Source organism: Cryptomeria japonica, chromosome 9 (genome assembly GCF_030272615.1).
Source record: "Cryptomeria japonica chromosome 9, Sugi_1.0, whole genome shotgun sequence".
In the NCBI taxonomy this organism is placed as follows: Eukaryota; Viridiplantae; Streptophyta; class Pinopsida; order Cupressales; family Cupressaceae; genus Cryptomeria; species Cryptomeria japonica.
The window spans coordinates 713,432,113-713,450,297 of record NC_081413.1 but is presented as its reverse complement, the minus strand read 5'-3'; the positions used below and the strand labels follow the sequence as shown (position 1 = coordinate 713,450,297).

At 35.8% G+C, this 18,185-nt stretch overlaps 1 protein-coding gene across 13 annotated transcripts in view; it reads right to left on the bottom strand.

Annotated features, from left to right (window-relative positions):
• LOC131048540 (protein ANTI-SILENCING 1) overlaps window positions 1-18,185 on the bottom strand; it is a 133,049-nt gene that overhangs the window by 54,752 nt on the left and 60,112 nt on the right. For 11 of the 13 annotated variants that reach the window (XR_009106459.2, XR_009106461.2, XR_009106460.2 and 8 more), the window contains exons 3-6: window positions 16,801-16,969; window positions 15,585-16,696; window positions 15,468-15,494; window positions 15,251-15,343 (exon numbers count right to left, since the gene is read on the bottom strand). Coding sequence is in view for 10 of the 13 variants with exons in the window: in XM_057982527.2 (XP_057838510.2) it covers window positions 15,251-15,343; window positions 15,468-15,494; window positions 15,585-16,696; window positions 16,801-16,969 (1,401 nt within the window). In the remaining 3 variants the exon portion in view is untranslated. The remainder of the gene's footprint in view (window positions 1-15,250; window positions 15,344-15,467; window positions 15,495-15,584; window positions 16,697-16,800; window positions 16,970-18,185) is intronic. The other 2 variants (XM_057982529.2, XM_057982526.2) reach the window with 2 other exon arrangements.

Below are 18,185 nucleotides of genomic sequence, written 5' to 3'. Positions count from 1 at the left end.
GACCATGTAGGGTAGAAAGAACAAGAGATGGCTAAGGCTCCCCCGCTATCCTGCGGTCTGAAGAACGAAGAAGAAAGTCTTCACGATGTAACACAGCATACCGCCAGCCCGCGAATGGGAAGAATGGAGGTGAAGGAGTTTGCAGGGCATCAAGAAGAATGTTGTTTGATGCATCCTGCCATCCTGCAGCGAGTTTGACCAAAGTAGTTTGGTCCCACAGGGTGATGAGGCGAAGTGAAGGATGAATAGTCCTGCCATCCCATAGTGCAGAAGATGAATGAGAAATAAACTTGCGAGGCGAGTTAAGAAGAAGAAGATGCGCTATCCTGCCAGCCCATAGGAAGGAAAGCTTTCGTGAAATGTGCATAACACGAAGTGTTATTCAAATTGCGGAATATGCCAGTTCAGCACATCGACACCGTGGCATATTTGACCAAGTCTTTTTGGTCATATCTAGAAGATCGACGGTCCAGATTTAAAGTCTTTGAAGAATACAAGTTGGTGCAATTTTGTGCATCTGGGAACTTGAATTGCCAACTGGAGAACATATAAACCAACTTAATGGACGAATTTGGTGTAGCGTAGGAAATTGAACAGATAACGTTGCACGATAACGATGCAAACCGCCTATGGTGATCTATAATCGGCCGACCTTTTGGAGGTGAATGCAGGTTGTATAAAGATATGGTATGTCGACCGACCAAGCTAATGAAGATGTGTAGGATGAGATTACAGTTGACCTAGGCGAAGAGAGAGAGTTACAGAGTTGTGCTGGACTAAGGAGAAGAAAGAGTTGTAGGGGTGAACTAGAGCGAAGAACCAGAGCAAAAGTCAGAGAGATAACTACAGAGGATAAAAGGCAGAGAACAGAGCAGAAAGCAGAGAGTTGTTTGCAGAGAGAAAAAGAAGACAAGTGCGGAGAGCAAAGAACAAGAGCAGAGATCAAAGTGCAAAGGATTAAGTTTGAAAGCAGAAGACAATCAGTAAGGTGTTACAAAATCTCTTGTGTAACAAGGTACATAAATTGTATTTGTTTACATGTTTAGTGTAAGTCTCTAAATGGGTGCTCAGAACTAGGGGTTGGTGCTCCTTTGGGTTGGTGCCCATAAACTGTAGGGGTTGATGCCCTAAACGTTGTAATCAGTTTTCATTGTGAGGTTGGATTGGAGCATTAGACTCCAGCAGTTATTCTCACCAAAGTTTGTCCCACATTGGGTTTTCCTCGTAAATACGTGTGTTATGTGGTGTGTCTTATGTGGGTATGATTCCTAATCTATTTGCATTTGCACTCATTAGCTTAAAGATTTAGAATATCACTGATTCACTCCCCTCTCAGTGACCTATTGTGTTCCTTCAAAGAAATAGGCATGAAAGCTCCCCCTGAAAAGATGCATCTCCACAATGCACCTAACTAGGAGGAGGGGCAATAACCCCAAGCTTCTCCTGATGAAACTGAAATGTATCCTTTGTCAATGCCTTCATGAAAATATCTGCAACCTGCTCTTTTGTAGAAATGTACTCCGATCGAACTTCCTTCTCAGCAACTTTCTCCCTTGAGTAGCGATATCTGATTGAAATATGCTTTGTTCTTGAATTCATAACTTGATTTTTCAAAATGTTTATTGCAATTGTATTGTCACGTATAATAGGAATTGCTTCATCATATGTTACCTTGATATCTTTAAGAGTCTGTCTCATCCACATTACCTAAGTAACACTAGATGTCGTTGCAATATACTTTGCTTCAGCGGTAGATAGGGAAACTGAATCTTGTTTCTTACTGAACAAGGAGACTAATCTGTAATAACCACATCCCTTTAGTGTCAATTTTTTCTTGCTTTCCCTTGTTTGTGTTGCTTAGGAATTCTGTCAAACAATTGACAAGCATACTATGAACTGGTTGTATACTCTGTTACCATAGTAATATGCCCTTTGCTGATTCTCCTTCTTCCTTTTCCACACACTATAATTATGACAAACAGTTTGCTTGCAAGGGGATTACCATATTTTGATTTGATTCTCAGTTTGCCAAGGTATATGTTGGTTCACTTATATTTGCAGAGTATTTTTCAGATTTCATTCAATGGAAGAAACCATACAAATCAACTATAACAAATATATTTATACATGCTGTTCATACTTGTTTCATTCACACAACATAAGAGTTGTCAAACATTACAATCAGATTTAACAAAATAGCAGACCTGGAAATGTTTTCCAATGTATAATGATGAACAAAGAAGCTACAGTCCTTTCTAGCAATGATGATGCCAAATCAACAGAGATATTCTCCATAAATGCTGCCCCAAGTCACTGTTTCCAGCACTGGTACATCACCCCCAGCACACGAGTTAGCTGCATTCCTGTACGAACCTCTTTGGCTCTCCCTTAACTTGTACGTCCCTGTCCAGATGTGTTTCAGATTGGTACGAATTGGTACTGATGGATTGTATACAGAAAACAGCTTGTATGTATGAGTTCACAGCCTTATACGAACTCAGCAAATCCTCTAACTGGTGCGGCTCAGACCCTGGGTTGTTTCCATCTCCTCACTGTGTCTTCCAACAACGAAAAGGATGCTGGTATACTGGTATAAAGATCCTCCTCACTGTGTCTTCCAACAACAAAAAGGATGCTGGTATACTGGTATAAAGGGATTTCATCCTCCAGACCCAAGAAATCAGACCTCCAAGAAGTCCAACAGCATCACAATAACATATATCCAAGCATGCTCAAGAATGAGCTCTTCAATTCATTTTATAACTTCATCTTGGAAGTTGCCCATCCGCCTTGCGAATGTGGGATAAATAAATTTTTCTATATTTTATTTCCCCTTTTTAGTCACCCACTTAAGAGACTCTTCAATAAATATAAAGAACCGTTAACTTATGTCTCCCAAGTACCCCTTTATAAAATAACTTAATAAATTAAACTTCTTTTTTAGCTCCAAAAATTATCTCTACATTAAAATAACAAAAATTTGATATGCAAGGTCCTTGCTTTGTGCTTCCAAGATTTAAAACTCCTTCCCCTAGTTCCAACGAGCTATCACACTAGGGTACATTTTAAATATTTTAATTACTTTTTGCGACCTTAGTAAAATACTTTAAAATAAACTATTAATGCACCAATTTGACAAGAATTGTCGAAAAGCATCAGAATCAAAATCTGATCATACTAGAGTGACCCTAATGAAGAACAATGACAAATGGAGCCAATCAGGTGACTTATTATAAATAGGCGCTCCCTCCAAGAATCTTGCGGCCCAAACCGAAAGCTAGAAATAACATTTGTGTTGGAATCACCGTTGTCGTTACGCCAAAAGCTCGAGCTGTCAACAAACGGGAGAGAGGCCAGAGGCAAGGATCCATGGGAGGCGGGAGGAAGCACATATCGCGAATCCCAAAGGAGGTGTTGACCAAGTCAACAATCTCCCTCTCAGCATCGACTATGGGTTCCGCACCAACAAAATGAAGGAGGCCTCCTGGGATTCGAACCCGTAACCCAGCGCTCTGATACCAAATGTTGGAATCACCGCTGCTGTTACGCCAAAAGCTCGAGCTGTCAACGAACGGGAGAGCGGCCAGAGACAAGGATCCATGGGAGGCGGGAGGAAGCACATGTCGCGAATCCCAAAGGAGGTGCTGACCAAGTCAACAATCTGAAAGTGTCATATGACTCCTCTAAACCAACTGAGCTCATTGGCAACACCAAATTACCCCCCTAGAACATGCTGACACAAACCCAGAAAGTCAGCAACACCACTAGTACTCATCCAATCATCAACTCTTTCAGCCCAATCTGCATCAATGTAAGCTTTCAACATGAAATCTCCACCCTTTTTGTACCAAATCCAAAGTCCACGGTACCTTTCAAATATCTAAAAATTCTTTCCACAACTTGCTCATGTGTCACCTTTGGATTTGCCTGAAATCTAGCCACTAGACAAACAACCTGCATGATATTTGCTCTGGATGCAGTCAAATACAAAAATCTACCAATCATTGACCTGTACTTCTTCTGTTCAACCTCCAGAGACTCATCATCTTTGCTCGGCTTACATCCAACAATTAAAGGAGTTGTAACCGATTTGCAATCATCAAAACCAAATTTCTTCAACATCTCTTTCACATACTTGCTTTGTGAGATAAAAATTCTATTTTCAAATTGAATAACTTGCAAACCAAGAAAAAAAAACTCACCGATCATCAATATTTCAAATTCTTTCTACATCTCTTTAGCAAACTCTTTGCATAAACAATCATTTACTCTTAATATAATGTGATCAACATAAACTATAACAATGAACAACTTATCTCCATCAATCTTGAAATAAAGATTACTATCTGTTGTACTTTTCCTAAAATTTTGTCAAAACAAATACATGTCTAATCTTGCATACCAGGCTCTAGGTCCCTGTTTGAGTCCATAGAACCCTTTCTTCAATCTGCACACCATATCCGGATCTTTTGACAGTCTAAATCCATTTGGTTGCTCTAAGTATACTTCCTCTTCTAGATCTCCATTCAAAAATGCTAATTTGACATCCATTTGATAAACTCTAAAGTTCTTGTAAGCAGAAAATGCAAGAAACATACGTATAGCTTCCATCCTTGCTACTAGAGCAAAAGTTTCTTCAAAGTCTATGCCTTCCACCTAAGAGTATCCTTTACATACCAATCTTGTTTTGTTCCTTGCAACTTGTCCTTGCTCATTTAGCTTGTTTCTCAATATCCATTTAGTTCCTATTACATTTTTGTCCACCAGTCTAGGTACTAGCTCCCAAGTCTTGTTCTTTTGGATCTTATTTAGTTCTTCTTCCATTGCTATTACCCATCTTTCATCTTTACTTGCTTCCTCATATGTCTTCGGCTTAGTCATTGATAGAAAACAATTATTGGCTTGTTCTTGAGCTTCTGCAATCTTCCTTCCTGTCTAAACACCTTTTCTCTTATCTCCAATTACATAGCTTTTTGAATGATGCTTCTGAACATGCTTAGCAAGAACTTTTGTTGAGTCTTCTTCTTCTTCTTCTTCTTCTTCTTCTTCTTCATTTGTTTCCTTCTCTTTGTTATCTTTTGAATCACTTGTCTATTCTGTAATTGATGGAACAATCTCAACCTTCTATGCTAAAAAACATTTACTCTCCTTTCTATCCTTGATGTAGTATACATTTCCACTTGTTCTCACTCCTATGACCCTTTTACCAGTCTTCTCTTTTGTGATCACACATTCGGTGCTACTAAACAAAACTTCATATCCTTTTCTACACATTTGACTAACACTTAAACAAACTATGTTTGAATCCTTCAACATAATCAACATCATCAGTTTTATGCTTACCATCAATAGAAACACTTCAAATACCTCGAATAGCTGCACCATCTTCTCCGGTAAATTTCACTAATCCACCATCATATTTCTTGAAATTAATAAACCTGTCTTTATCACCGGTCATATGATTTGAACATTTGGAGTCAATAATCCATGGATTTGGTTCTATCTTAGCATGCAATGTAGTTTTGACTGTTCTCTCTTCTTTCGATTTCTCCAAGGCATTCTCCTTATCTTCAATTGCTAGAAACAAGGATTCTTCATTCGATTCATCATCAACTTCATATTCAAATGTATGTCCTCAATATAACATAAGCCCTTCTTCTCTTTTCTGTTAAAATTGTGTTTCCTAGTTCTATTTTTCTTCTCATCATCATTCGCTCTCTCTTATAGTCTTCTATGTAAATGAAATTAGAAGCATAATGTCCAATCCTACCACAAGAAAAACATTTCAAAGGTAACTTACCTTTGTATTTTCCAATGCCTCGCTACAATCTTCTCACAAAGTTTGCTTCAGCTTCATCTATATCTCCACTGCATTTCAGATCCTCATGTCTTGAAACATTAAGTGTTGCTTCTTTCTTTTCTCTCTTCTCTTCCTCCATTTCTAAAATTTCAAAAGCTGCGAAGGTACCAGTAAGCTAATCAATAGTATACTTGCTCAAGTTATTGCTTTCTCGTACGGCACACCTTGTTGGTTTGTAGAATTTAGGCAAGGTCAAAAAGATCTATTGAACATCACATTCATCTAAATGTCCACTGGCAGCTCTAAAACCATCAACAAGATCAGTCACTCTATGAATATAGTTCTCAGCACCTTCATCTTCAAGCATTCTCAAATATTGATACTTCTACTTCAAATTCATCAACCTAGCCTATTTTGTCTTCAAATCTCCCTCATATGCCAAACACAGCTTGTTCCATACAACTTTAGCTTCTTTCAAGCCTTTCACTCTTCCAAACACTGAATCACTTATACAATTGAAAACTATAGCTCTAGCCTTAGCATTAGTCTCCTTTAGCTTTATCTCATTTGGAGTCTGAGGGCCACCCTGCGTAGGTATATATCTGGTCTGAATGATTTCCCAAATTCCATTTTGCAATGTCTCCAAATGTGATTCCATTCTCTCCTTCCAATACAGAAAGTTTGTAACATCAAAGATCAGAACTTTGTAATGCACGTCCTACGCCATACCGAATCTACCTCAAGTGGTTAAGCTTACTCAAAAGAAACCTTGCTCTAATACCAATTGTTGAACCCAAGGCTGGACTGAGCGGCGGGGGGGGGGCGGGGTGGGTGAATCAATCTAAAGAGAAATTAATGAAGCACATAAACAATTAATCAACAATACACATCCAACACATTAACACCAAGATTTTCTACATGGAAAACCCAAACAGGGAAAAACCACCATAAGCAGTTGCCCACAAAATATATCCACTATGTATACCATATTACAATGAAAAGAGTTCACTGCTATGGACTTGTAAACCAAAGCTAACTTCTCTTGGGGCAAGATACAAAAGAGGACTTTCGAAACCTGAAGCTAACTGCAACTAGGCAAGATACAAAAATGATCTACAAAGAAGGATCTCCTAATCATGAAGTTGTCCTTGAACTCTGCATCAAGCGACCAATATCAGCACACACAACTTAGACCTCAGCTATCAACACTCTATTTCATATCTCTATCACAATCTCAAAACAGCTTGCACATCATTCGAACACAACTCTTCTTATCTGGTCTTCATTGGATTTCACACACTTCCTCTCACATTCTTTGTACTATACTTTTTTGCTCTCTACTCAACTCAATCATATACATTCCTTATATACACGATAGGTCATCAAAGCTTGAACCAAGTCGACCTGAAACAAAATATACCTTCCGAACCAAAACACACACACTAATCCACTCCAAGAGAAAGAGGGGACAAAAATAGATCTTCCAAAGATCAATTCACTAATCCGCAATCACCCGAACATAACTATCAACACACAATGCATCTTTATGAGCAATTAACGATCAAAACATATTCTCCAATGCAAATAACTCTAATCCAAATCTCCACACACTACAGTGAGACCCATAACACATCAAACCATCTTCCACAAAATATATTTGAACCCAAAGATAGGTCGAACATAGAATATCACAACCATCTATTTGCAATGCCACAACATTCGAAGAAGACAAATATTTCCGAAACACGGAATTATCATATCCATGATACGAAAACTATATCCAAAGAATATAACACTGACAAACAACAGCAGCAACACTTTTTGGACTAGAGCACTTTCGGAACAACCAATGAACACCTGCATCATCAACACAGCAAGATAACTCTACACCACAGACTTTCCGAACTAACATTTATCCGGAACAACAAGTTTGACATCAATGACAACCACGGCAACATATACTTCCAACAGCACATAGATTAGGAGGAACAACATGTTGTGACATTCTTCTATATATATCTTTCTTCTCTATTTGTTGTTTACTTTGGTTTTCTAATATTTTGGGGATGGTACAAAGCATTGAGACATTTAAGTCTCTTCAATGTTGACCCAAAAATAATTATTTTCATTTGATTGCAATGTGCTATTCCTCTTTTCTACTCAGAGTTAGACAAGCTTGAGGGATGATGACAATGCATTCCCTCCCTAATGATTACTATCCTCATACATATTAACCCTATGCTTGCAAATCCCTTTGTGTGCCTTCAAGCAAAGTAGCTTGTTTCCATGCGCACAATTTCAGATTTTTCATGCTTGCAAGATCTCCTTTTATGTCTCTCCTTGGGGGAATATTATTCTCCTTTGGTGACTTTAGGAACATATCCATATGCTTCCTAAGGGTTGTTCACCTTCTTTGTAGAGTCCCCAAATTGGAATTACCCTGTTTACCCAAAATTAACAATTCCAACAATATAATTTATCCTTTAACAATAATATATTAAAGTAAATTCATTTAATCATTAATAATAAGAGATAATGAACAAATACATAGATTAGTGAACGAGTATATTATGATAAACATTATAACTAGCTAACTATCTATAACCAATCATAGCTTAGTTTGGTAGGAAAACTCAAAAGGGCACTAGTAAACTACCCAACCCAACTAACCCTGAGAGCACGCAACATTCAATCATGACAACTCGCCTCTTGTCCCACAAGAGGCAGGAATGTCCCACTATGACCAGTTCCATCCCTTGTAGTAATCTAATCGCCTCTCGGCCCACAAGTACCAGGAACATCAAACTATGACCAATTCCATCCATTGGGGTGATCTGCTTAGTTTGGGGGAGCCAGTAAACTGTATCTTCCTAGCTTATTTCCTCAAACTTTACATTTGATTGATTATGGGATAAATACATGTATATATGTATAAATATACTATAAGTATTGATCTTATTATAATCAATATCTATAAATGCTTATAGGAAGATTGATTGTATAAAATACTTAGAAATCAATATTTATAAATGTAAATAGAAAGATTGATTGTATAAAATATTTAGACTTCATACCAAACCACTAATGTAATGCACAATGGTTGTATGCCTGAATCCTAAGTTGTCGGTTCGGGTTCGAAGAACCAGTTTGTCGGTACAGCAAAATTTTGAAATGGTGTTTGGGTTCATTAGCACAAAAACATGTAATATATATATATATATATATATGAAGCCTACAAGCATGAATTAAGATTAGAATGCAACATAATATCATATAAACAACAAAAACACCATAAACTTGTAATCATAGCATCATGATCACAGTTCATACCATCATAGCATCATATACTTCAAGTTCAACATCAAAATATTAAAATGATAACATCAAGTTCAAGTATCATTGTTTCAAAATTCAACTTGCAACAATTGGAACTTTATACTGAGTTTAAATCATCTAATGGTTTCTTCTTCTTGCAATAGCAGTCAAGAATAACACCAAAACTCTTTCATGGAAACGACTAATGCCATTGAAGATGATGAAGAAGAATGAGCAGTCAAGAAAGTGAGCTCAAGACACTTAATATTTTTGTTTCTTTTCATAAGCCGAGGATTGTAAATCAAAATGAGTTATGCATGGATATTTTGCTGTTGTGATTGAGCATTGCTCTAGTACATTGTATAAGGTTAACAAGTAAGAGGTCAAAACTCAATTGTTTGCTGCTTTGTTTTATCTTACTTCAGACATAAAAAATTTGAATAAATCTATCAATTGTCTGTTGTTGTTCTTAATAATTTTAAGTCTTAAACCTACATGATAACTTGCAAAACAATCACATGAATCTACAAGTTTGAACTCATTGCTATAAATTTTATAAAATTTTGCAAAACAAATGTAAATTTGGACACCTAGGTGTCCAGGATCACCTTGGGTTTGCCTCGGGTTCGCCCTAGATGAACCAGCTTGCCCGGGTACAAACCCTAGCCGAACCCAAAGGTGAACCGGACCAAGACCCGACCCAAAATGAACTAGACCAGTATCAAGCCCTAAACCCGGCAAACCCTGCATCTTAGCCTAAATTTGATTCACTTATACCAGATTTGTCCTTCGATGTCCCTCCTTGGATGCTATCCCTCCATCAGTGGTGGAAGGGTCATGACTCCTACAGTTGCAACTGTTTATAGGAGGGGCATCCCTTCCCTATCTTGACCACTATCTTTTCGCTTGCTTTGGAATCTCTTGATTAATCTTAATGAACCACCTCTTAAAAACTACTTCTTAACAATACTTTTTATGCTAACTTGTGTGCTCGATACAGACTACCTTTTTATACCTCCCACAAGTCAGTCTACAACGCATTTTGCTAGTGCATGTGATCCATGAAGGTATTGTATGGTTCCTCACTATAAAGCATGTTAGATCATGCCTCTCTCTTCGTTTATCTCTCTTTTTGTATATTTGTTAGTGTTTTTCCTTCTTTTATGTATGTTAAGTATTTATTAGGCTATATGATTTGCCAGTTTTGTTGTTTTGCATATTATTTTGACCTCTCTTTTTTTTGCAGGTTTTATATGTTGTTCTAAAATTGTTTGCCATAGAATTTTTTGTTTATCAACATATATGTTTTGCAAGTTCTCGGCCTAGGAGCACAATTACTCAACTTGAAGAATTTGTTGCATCCTTTACAATATCTTTTTGGGTGTTATGATGATATTTACTTTCAAAAATTCATTTATGTATTTAAGCATAGCATAACACCCAATGTCATAAGCCCATTAAATTGAGCACAATATGTAACGTTGAAAATTGCATAACCTTGTAATTTCACATCACTTGGGATGTCTATCTCCCATAACATTAGGCTCATTTGGACCTTGCCTTATCCTTTTCCCACTCATGGTGCCAAGTTCATACTTCCCATGGTCTTTTTTGTATAAACTTGTGTTCCAAATGTGTCAACTTTGTTATTTCCAAGTGTTTGGCTTTTCCAAGAGCTAAGGCTATCCGAACACTAGCATCCCACCACAGTGTGTCACTCAATAACCATTTCTACGTGTTTTATTAGTTACTGCCTCCCCAGGTAACTGGTAACTTCTTTCAGTGAATAGAACAGCTCCCTGGCCCATAGACTCACCCAGTTTTCCCTCCTATCTTCCCATTTTTGAAATCTCACACACAGTCTTGCAATCTATCAATTTTCACTCTCAAACTCTTACCAAAAATTTTCAAGCTTCCTCCAGCACTGTTTCAGCACTCTTTGGCATTACAACTCCTAATGTGAGCACTTCAACATTCTATAACACTCTCCTTAATGGTGGTTGCAGCATTCTACAAGCAACATTTGTCCATTTTGGTTTCTCCAAACATTTTGAGGTGATATTGTTCTTGTTATTGTGCTCTTACCTTCTCATTTTTATTTCTAGTGCAGTTAAATCTTGAAGTGGCATTCATAGATTTGTCACTGCTTTTACCTTCCCCAACACACTTAAAATAAAATGATTCTTCATCATATGAGGGTTTGCACTCTCTTTTCCCTCTCCATTTATTATTTCATTTCTTTAAATATATAGTTTAATCTAGCTTTTATTAATTTATATCATAAATGGGAGTTGTGTTTCTTTCTTGTTTTGTGTGCAATCAGGTGCAATTTTTTATCTGAGACGTGATTTTACCAACATTGTAGCAGTCGTATGGACAACACAATGAACAGATGTCTGTGCACTGTGCAGGCATTCTCACTAGAAGCTCCAGCATTCAACTCCAAGTTCCATTTTATTTGTTGTTTTCTATTTTGGTATCAGTTTATTAGAATTCTTTTTCAGCTAGCAGTTAAACAGTTTTCAATCAACTCCATATTGTTTTAGATTGGTAAAATTTATTTTCCTAGTTTAAAATAATTTAATGGATAGTCTAATTGCTTTTTGCTATCTTCTGTTAAAACAATTTAAATTAATCCTAGAGTAGCATAGGAAAAAACATTTAATTTACAGAGCAAAGCAAACATTCTTGATTAGATCTTTTTCATTCTTTATACATTGACTTTTAGAAGATGCTTTAACAAAGACCCTCCCTCATGCAATTTGGTAGAAAATAACAAATTCTTTAAATACAGGGCTCTGCTCTTTCTTGGAGACAATATTTATCTTTCAAACTATCCCACAAGTTTTGTGTAGAGGTAGCACTTCGAACTTTAGGGGTTAAATCATCTAAAACTAACAACTTGAGAATCAATAAGGCTTCCCTATGACGTCTATCAAAGTCACCTAAGTAATTGGTAAGTCTAGTTTTTGTGCTTTACAGGACTCTGTCACATTCACGATACTCTGAAATAGCTAGTACCTTGTGACTCCTAAACTATTAAATTCTTTTCCAGCAAATGTTTATGTCTCTGGTAATACTGAGACCTGTATATTTGTCATTTTCCTAGCAACCCCAAAAATTAAACTTTTCCCAAAAAAATTCAACTTTGATCCTAAAAATTTCCAGCCCTTTATTAATTTGAAAAAAAAAATCACCGAAGTCCTTATCTTTAAAATAATATACAATTATCTTTCTTGCATAGACTAAAAATGGATATCGTTTAGGTTTTAGACTACAAAAGAATTAAGAAAAATTGGAATATATCCTAAAATACTAATGCTACCTTGTCACATGCCCAAGCTGTGACCCATCTGCTTTAGCTGTGATGAATTTTCTCCAAACACTGTAAATTGACAACTTCCCATGCCCTTTTCGCAATTCCTGTGTCATTTTTTTCATACATCCATGCTTTGGATAAAAATCCAGTCATTTTTCTCTGTTGCACCATCAAAACAAGATCTTTATTGATCATGACCTTCAATTTTCTCTCCAAATTCATCTGCTGTAAAATTTCATTGCAATTTTGATGTAGGAGTATCTGAGCTTTTCTTTCTAGCCTACAGATAGTTTTGATTTTCATTTCTCTTGGTTGCCTTTCTTTGGTTTTCTTTGGCTATCAAGAAATGTAACTGTTAAGGAATAATCAGGCTTAATCAGGTATGTAGCACCTTACAAGGCTATTTATACCTCCAGCTTTAAAGGCATTGGTAATACCTGGTTTACAATAAGATTGGTAATATATTATAAGTTTAAACAACAGATAAGGTAAACGAAAAAACAATCCCCTTGTGGGCTTTCACAAGGTGGGCCTCCTACACCAAATTGGTGTCTCATTTGGTTATGACCTTTAAAAACTGCCCTTTGCCTTTATTTAGATCATATGATTTGGAGGCTTAGCCATGTTAGGCTTAGGACATTCTCGTTATATGTTATCTACTTTAGTGACTAGAGTTTATTTATTTTTCATAAATTCCCCTTTTTAACCCTGCTATTTTTTTCTGATGTGACAAGGTAAACTTTCAAGCCCCACCGACCTACTTTGGTCATTTACGGACATTAAATATCTCCTTTCCTCGTATACATGTAAACTTTGTCAAAAAAGATATTGTTGATACCCCATATAAGACATAAAGATAAAGTTAAAAGACTAGAGAATTTGAACAGAGAAGAAAAATTGTAATTTTTCCAACTAATAATCATGAGAGATTTCCAATTCTTTTGTAAAAGAAATAAACAAAGTTTTTGGATTCATGGTACTCCTACATTAACCAAAATTAGGCAGATCTATAAAAATGGTTTGAGTTTTTATCTCAATGTGAATCACGTTTATGTTTTCCCTCATGTTGTGAAAGATACAAAAGCTTTTTGAATTCAAAACCATTGGTTTTTTACAATTTTGATCCATAATCAACTAGTTTATGAATATATCATAATTCACTTGGATCTTTCTCCCAAATGACAAAAACTGAAGTGTATTAACGACTTCAAAAATTCTAAACTTCTTGTCCAAGGAGAAATACTGAATTAAAATGAACATAAGCACTATATTCTTAAACTTCTAGTCCACATTGCCTATAGCCCAGGTCACCAGGGCAGGCATACAATACTAGTCTTTTCCTGCCATTTGGTTTATCAGCCTTAGATGACACAGGAGTATCTAGGGAAAGTGCACTGCCTCCTCCCCCAAGGGTCGCCTGACCCCCTCAAGTACCCATTTTTCAGATTTAAAGTTCAATACCTTTAGAAAACAAAATAAATAAGAAAATTATGCTTGGCAAGGTATTACAGAAAAGAATTGTAAGTTTCACTAAAAGCTCCACAAAACACTGTGTAAAAAATAGTAATAAAGATGATAACTTAGAAAGCATAATTGCAAAAGATAAAATTCGATTTATCTAGCCGTTGTGAAAAAATTCCTACATAAAGAGAAGACATCAACAGAACAACCTTTTGTGGAGTATAAGGAAATGTGGAAATTTGAAAACAAAAGATGCCTATAAGCTAAGTCACCAGGTTCAAGTTCGAGTTCGAATTCACCAACAATAAAATTCAGATGAAATGCGAGAGGAGCAAAATATTCGAAAAAAAATCGTCATTAAATTCGCTTTATATAAATTTGTTTTTTTTTTTAAATATAAATAATATATCTACAAAATTATCAGAAATAATAATATTAAATTTGTTTATTTTAATTTAAATTTATTAAATTTTATATGTTAATAATTAAAAATCTAAATTAAATATTCTAAAATATTAGATTTTGAATATATTAAATTTTCAATATATTAAAAATATTAAAATAAAATTATATTATACTAAATATATAATATATTTAATAATGTCCTCTTGCGAAGTTTGAAGAGTTTAATTGAGGGCAAGGAATAAAATTTGTTTTCTACGAGTAAAGGCAACTACAATGTTTTTTTTGAAAAGCAGCGGCAGTAGCCTTTCCCGACGCGGCTGTCCACAAACCCTACCGGTGGCAACCTTTCCAGCATCGTGTTTGCCTGCAGCCCCCAAAGAATTCAGCGGCGGCCCTCATACCTCAAAATGGCACCTGTCAAGAGGTGATTCATCGATGGGAAAAACCTATGCCCATTCTCCTCCGAATTTAGGGCGAAATTCGACAAATTTCATATGCCTTTTATAAGTTCGCCATATTTCGAATTTCAAGTGGAAAATTTGGCGAATGCGGTGACATAGCCTATAAGTACATTCAAAATCCTAGAAATGATATGAGTAAGAAAAAAGTACTTGGAACTGAAATAGGAATTGGAGAAGGTATAAGAACGGGGAAAGAAATAGGAACAGGAACAAGGGATGGCAACATCAACCAAAAGGTGGGGAGCATCCCCATAGAACATAGGAAGTAAGTTTTAAGCCTTATGTTTTTCTAGCAGCAAATAGAACAGTAAAAAAATTCTCCAATTCACATTTTTTCATGCCAGATTTGCTTGAAACAGATCCTATAATGACAGCAATTACTCATAAATTCCAAAATCTGAGCAAACAGGTTTATCAAGTATATGAAACAAATTTCAGAAAGTAAAGGAAGCAATCCATGCCATTGAAACCATTTTTAGAATTACTCACTTCTACTTCTGTTGAAGTATATGAGGGGTCAATATTTTCTATCAGTACCACTGATCCTTGTTCATAACCCCTTTGAAGATGCTCATCCCAGGGCTGAAAAAAGAAATAAAATTGATTCTTAATCACAATGGACATGCTTCCATCCACCCATTAAAAAAATCATCTAGTTTATTTCAAATTCAAGAGTGCCAATATTCTAAGGGTGGTAAATACTCACATGTCCCTTAAAACATTTGTTACTCTCCTGGAAAAAAAGTCGGTGCATAAACATTTTTAGTGTATAACCTTACAAGCATGTCAACAAGAAAACCTAAAATGGTGAAGAGAAACTCACCAATTCTGACCTCTTTGTAACTTCAATTATCTTATGTGCAGAAATATTTTCCTTCTTCATACCTGTTTCCTCAATCGACACAAAAATCAAATCCTCAAAAGCCTTAGGAGAATCATCACCCAGCTTTGACTTGATAGACATAAGATTTGATGTCTCATTAGTAGAGTCAATCTTTCGCTTTATGAGACCCCTACCATCTCTTTTGTTTTGAGTTACTTTAAATGGTTCTTTGTCATTCTTTGCACCATCTGGCTGCAATACCAGATTAGTTGATTTTTTTGAAGCTTTTAAAGAATTTTCAGTTGGGCTGGGTTTCTTGTCAGGTAATTTTTTAGAATTTGTCCCTTTTTTCTTCAGTTTGTCTAATTTCTTCACCGAGTCTTCCACTTTCTTTACTAAGTCATCCACTTTCTTGACTGAGTCCTGACTTAAGTTGACTATCAATTGTGGAGTCTTTGTGGATTTCATTACTTCAATTGATTCCCCTTTGGGTGAATCATTCTCATTAGATTTTTCTTCCTCTATCTGCGGATTTTCTTTTATCATTTGACATGTGTGTGAGACTTCAATTGTTGTAAGTCTGGTATTTAACTCTTCAAATTTTTGCCCTTCAGAAACTCTTGGTGAACCATCAATAAAGTTGACTTTACTTAAGGGTACAGTTTCAGAATCTAAACTTTCACTTTCAACAGTGTCCTTGGTAACTAATGGTGCTCCTGCAGAAAATCCATTCACCATATCATAGCTGCCAACAATGTCGGGTGTGGATTTCAATCTTTTATAGACTTTCTTTTCCTCATTGACACAGTCCATTTTAGGAGTTTCTTTCCTTTTGATTACCATGTCATCAACTCCTGTATTTGCTCTGATACCATCTCCATCATATATTATGTCTTCATTATTCAACAGCATCACTGCATCTGCTTTCTCATGAAAACCTTCTTTTAGAACATCTCCCATTGCAATGTCTTGATGTGCATCCAATATAGGAGCCCTATTGGATTGAGTATCAGTATGATGAATTCTTTCACCTTCATTTGTTTGATGTTCCTCAGATAGACCAGCAGCAGAATTAGTTTTTTGTAAACTTTGAATGTTGAAAATTGACTCAACTGCAATAAAAGCATTTCAATTATATGACAAGAAGGATTTTTTACTAACATCAAATATGGTTGCTTTTGTTGAGCGCATATGAATACAAAATTCTGTAATTTACCTCCAAAGTCCTTTATTATAAGATCCATATCTTCTGAAATTGTATAATTCTCAACATCAAATCTTCGATAGAAGTAGTAATGTGTAGCTTCTAAGTCTTCCTCTGAAGGCTGTGGATTTCGATTATCCACAGATGTGCAAAGAACCTTGCATTTCCCTACAATGACATTCTTTAGTACATAAAACATTAGAAATTATGAATTTCAGATTATAAATACTAAGAAAAGAATCCATGACATGAAAAGCTAATTGGAATCCAGAGAAGATCAGCAATACATTCAACTTTCAAGCACTGCTTTCTCAAAACAAATATGGAGCAAAAGAATTAACAATTCCATCAATGCAGACAAGTTATGCATACTTGTGTCCATAATATCAGGTCCACCCAGAGCTTCTTCCTGTAAACTGTAGTTTCCTTCAATTCTCAACAGTTTTTCTTTCAAGAAAAAACATTATTAAATTAATACATAAAATATAACAGCCGGTAAGGGTAAAACAAATTAAGCTTTTGTCTAGTAGCCTGGTACAGGGAAGGGATGGTATGTATGAGAATGTATTATACTGTACTAAAGTTGTATAGGATGATGTTACAGCAATACAGAAAGCATCCTTATACAGATTTTAAAAAGGTATAAGTGTGATGGATCACACCTTTTTCTGTAGTCAGGACAGTTAATTACATGACAAACTGATTCATTACATAAATGATAAGTCATAGACACCGAACTTGGCACGATCCCCTGAGTTGCAGGTTGAGCATACCTAAACCAGGCCTGCAGACCAATTTCAGACACTTGGCAAGTTTAGCCGAATCTAGGTAGAAAATTCCAAATGTTCACATTAAAAAAAAAAAAAAAAAGATTATTTGCACTTTTCTGAAAGTGTCGATTCTGTGTCGAAATTTCCTAATCCAAATCAGCAATCAGCTAACTGAGTCCGAGTTGGTAACTATGACAAAAATAACCACAAAGGGTATTGAGTTGACTCATCTTAGATGATATATGGTAAAGATGGTGATATTGAAATGATTAACAAAGAGAACTCTAAAGAACAAATATTAAACAACAATGAAACTATTCATATGGAGAATGATTATAACATTGGTCTAGATAGGCAGAAGTGTAATAGAGAAGATGCTCTTATCAGTAATTGTACATCACTCCCCATACCTCTTAATAAAAAGAAAAAAGCACAAGAATTTGTTTTTAATAAATTAAAGGAGAGAATAATAGCAAGAAAACTTGCTATTAACAAAGATGGTGATATTGAAATGATTAACAAAGAGAACTCTAAAGAACAAATATTAAACAACAATGAAACTATTCATATGGAGAATGATTATAACATTGGTCTAGATAGGCAGAAGTGTAATAGAGAAGATGCTCT